Source organism: Sinocyclocheilus anshuiensis, unplaced genomic scaffold (genome assembly GCF_001515605.1).
Source record: "Sinocyclocheilus anshuiensis isolate Anshui unplaced genomic scaffold, SAMN03320099.WGS_v1.1 scaffold208, whole genome shotgun sequence".
Classification (NCBI taxonomy): Eukaryota; Metazoa; Chordata; class Actinopteri; order Cypriniformes; family Cyprinidae; genus Sinocyclocheilus; species Sinocyclocheilus anshuiensis.
The window spans coordinates 143,112-144,859 of NW_015557186.1; the positions used below are offsets into that span (position 1 = coordinate 143,112).

Here is a 1,748-nt window from a genome sequence, read left to right on the forward strand (position 1 = left end):
AATGTGAGAGTACGAGTGAGTGTGAGAGTAAGAATGTGTGAGTGTGAGTGAAAGTGAGTGTGTGCGCATGTTGGAGTGAGTGGGTGAGTGAGAGTAAGAGTTGTATATTGAATGTGTGAGTGTGAATTTGTGTGTGAGAGTGAGTGTGAGTTAAACTGAGTGCATGTGTGAAATAGAGTATTAGTGTGAGTAAAGTGTGTGAGAGTGAGTGTGAGTGAAGGTGTGTGTGCGCGTGTGAGAGTACGAGTGTGTCAGTGCATGCACTTGTGTGTGAGTGAGTGTGAGTGAAAGTGAGTGTGTGTATGTGTGTGTGATTATAATCGGACCTTGAACTTCAGCCTTAAACACATCTGATTATGAACGACTGAAGTGAATGTGAATCCTAAATGCTCCTCTGATGCGTCACACGTCCAGCACTGAACACCATCTGCTGCTCACAAACACACACACACACACACACACTCACGCCACAGGAAATGTCAGGCGCTCCCGTCCTGTCGTTCTGTGTTTATCGGTGCGGCTCTGTCTGGAGGACGATCACATGCTCCATCAGCACAATAAAACACCAGTGAGACCTTCAGCAGCTTCTCCTCTGATCACTGCTGCTGATGCTGCAGGAGAAACAACAGCGTTCATCTCACAGACACACGTCTGTCCTTCATCTGAACATCAGCTTCATCAACTGACCTCAACCCATTAGAGTCAGATGAAGGACAGACGTGAACTTCTGAAGATCACACCAGTGATGAGCTGAAGGTGTCATGAACATTCACTCATTTATCTGACAGTGTTGGATATGACAGTGGGAATATGATACATTTTGGGGCTTAAAAGACAATTAATATTGAGTCATATTATTGTTTTAACTGCACTGACTCGATCAGATGAGAACAAAACCTGAACTGAATAGAGCTGCAGAAATTAAAAGGAAAATAACTGTTAATGTTGTAAAATTCATAGATTCTGAAGCAAATGTAATTTCAGCAGCTCTACAGCATGTGAAGATGTGAATGAGATTCGAGAGCTTGAGGAAGAATCATCTGTGTTTCAGCACAATCAGGGTGAGATGATGATTTTTGGGTGAATTACTCCTCAGTGAAGTAAAAGTGAAATCATAACTGACTATTACTTACCTTTTTAATTTGTGTTCTTGGTCTTAAATCCATCAGTTACTCTGAAGAAGGAAAGATGGACATGGATGTAGTTTGATGTGGATTCATGAGACCTGCAGTGCTTTTCTGTGAAAGAAGTGTAATAAAACGAATGACTGCACATAAAGAGCAATGAACACTAGATGAGACACACAATGAGCAGGTGTTCAGCCCACAAACACACACATAAACATCCCCCCCCACACACACAAACACAATCACACGCACACACACACACACACGCTCACGCACACACTCTCACACACACACACACACACTCACACACACACACACACTCGCACACGCACACGCACACGCACACTCACACGCACACGCACACGCACCATCAGGAATGGCGTTGAGTTTCTCCATTGTGTCGTTCAGGCCTTTCTGTAGTCTTTGTTCTTTTTGTTGGCTCCTTTCAGTCTGAACTGAAGAACACCCAGATTGTCTCCATTTTCTGAAAAAAGAAAGAACAAAAAGACATGGGAAAAAGAATAAGGTTTCTCTCGGGAAGATTTGTGAGAAGCCGCAGGACGGTATTAATTCTGCTGAGGACGGAAATCTGATGTGGTTCCCTTTCGATACCTCCCTCGT

The 1,748-nt window shown here is 43.6% G+C and overlaps 1 protein-coding gene across 1 annotated transcript in view; it reads right to left on the minus strand.

The window, feature by feature from the left end:
* Window positions 1–549: 549 nt before the first annotated feature.
* Window positions 550–1,748, minus strand: part of LOC107678700 (ryanodine receptor 3) — a 196,980-nt gene continuing 195,781 nt past the window's right edge. The window contains exons 109-110 of the mRNA XM_016474072.1: window positions 1,496–1,611; window positions 550–611 (exon numbers count right to left, since the gene is read on the minus strand). Coding sequence (XP_016329558.1) covers window positions 550–611; window positions 1,496–1,611 — 178 coding nt within the window. The remainder of the gene's footprint in view (window positions 612–1,495; window positions 1,612–1,748) is intronic.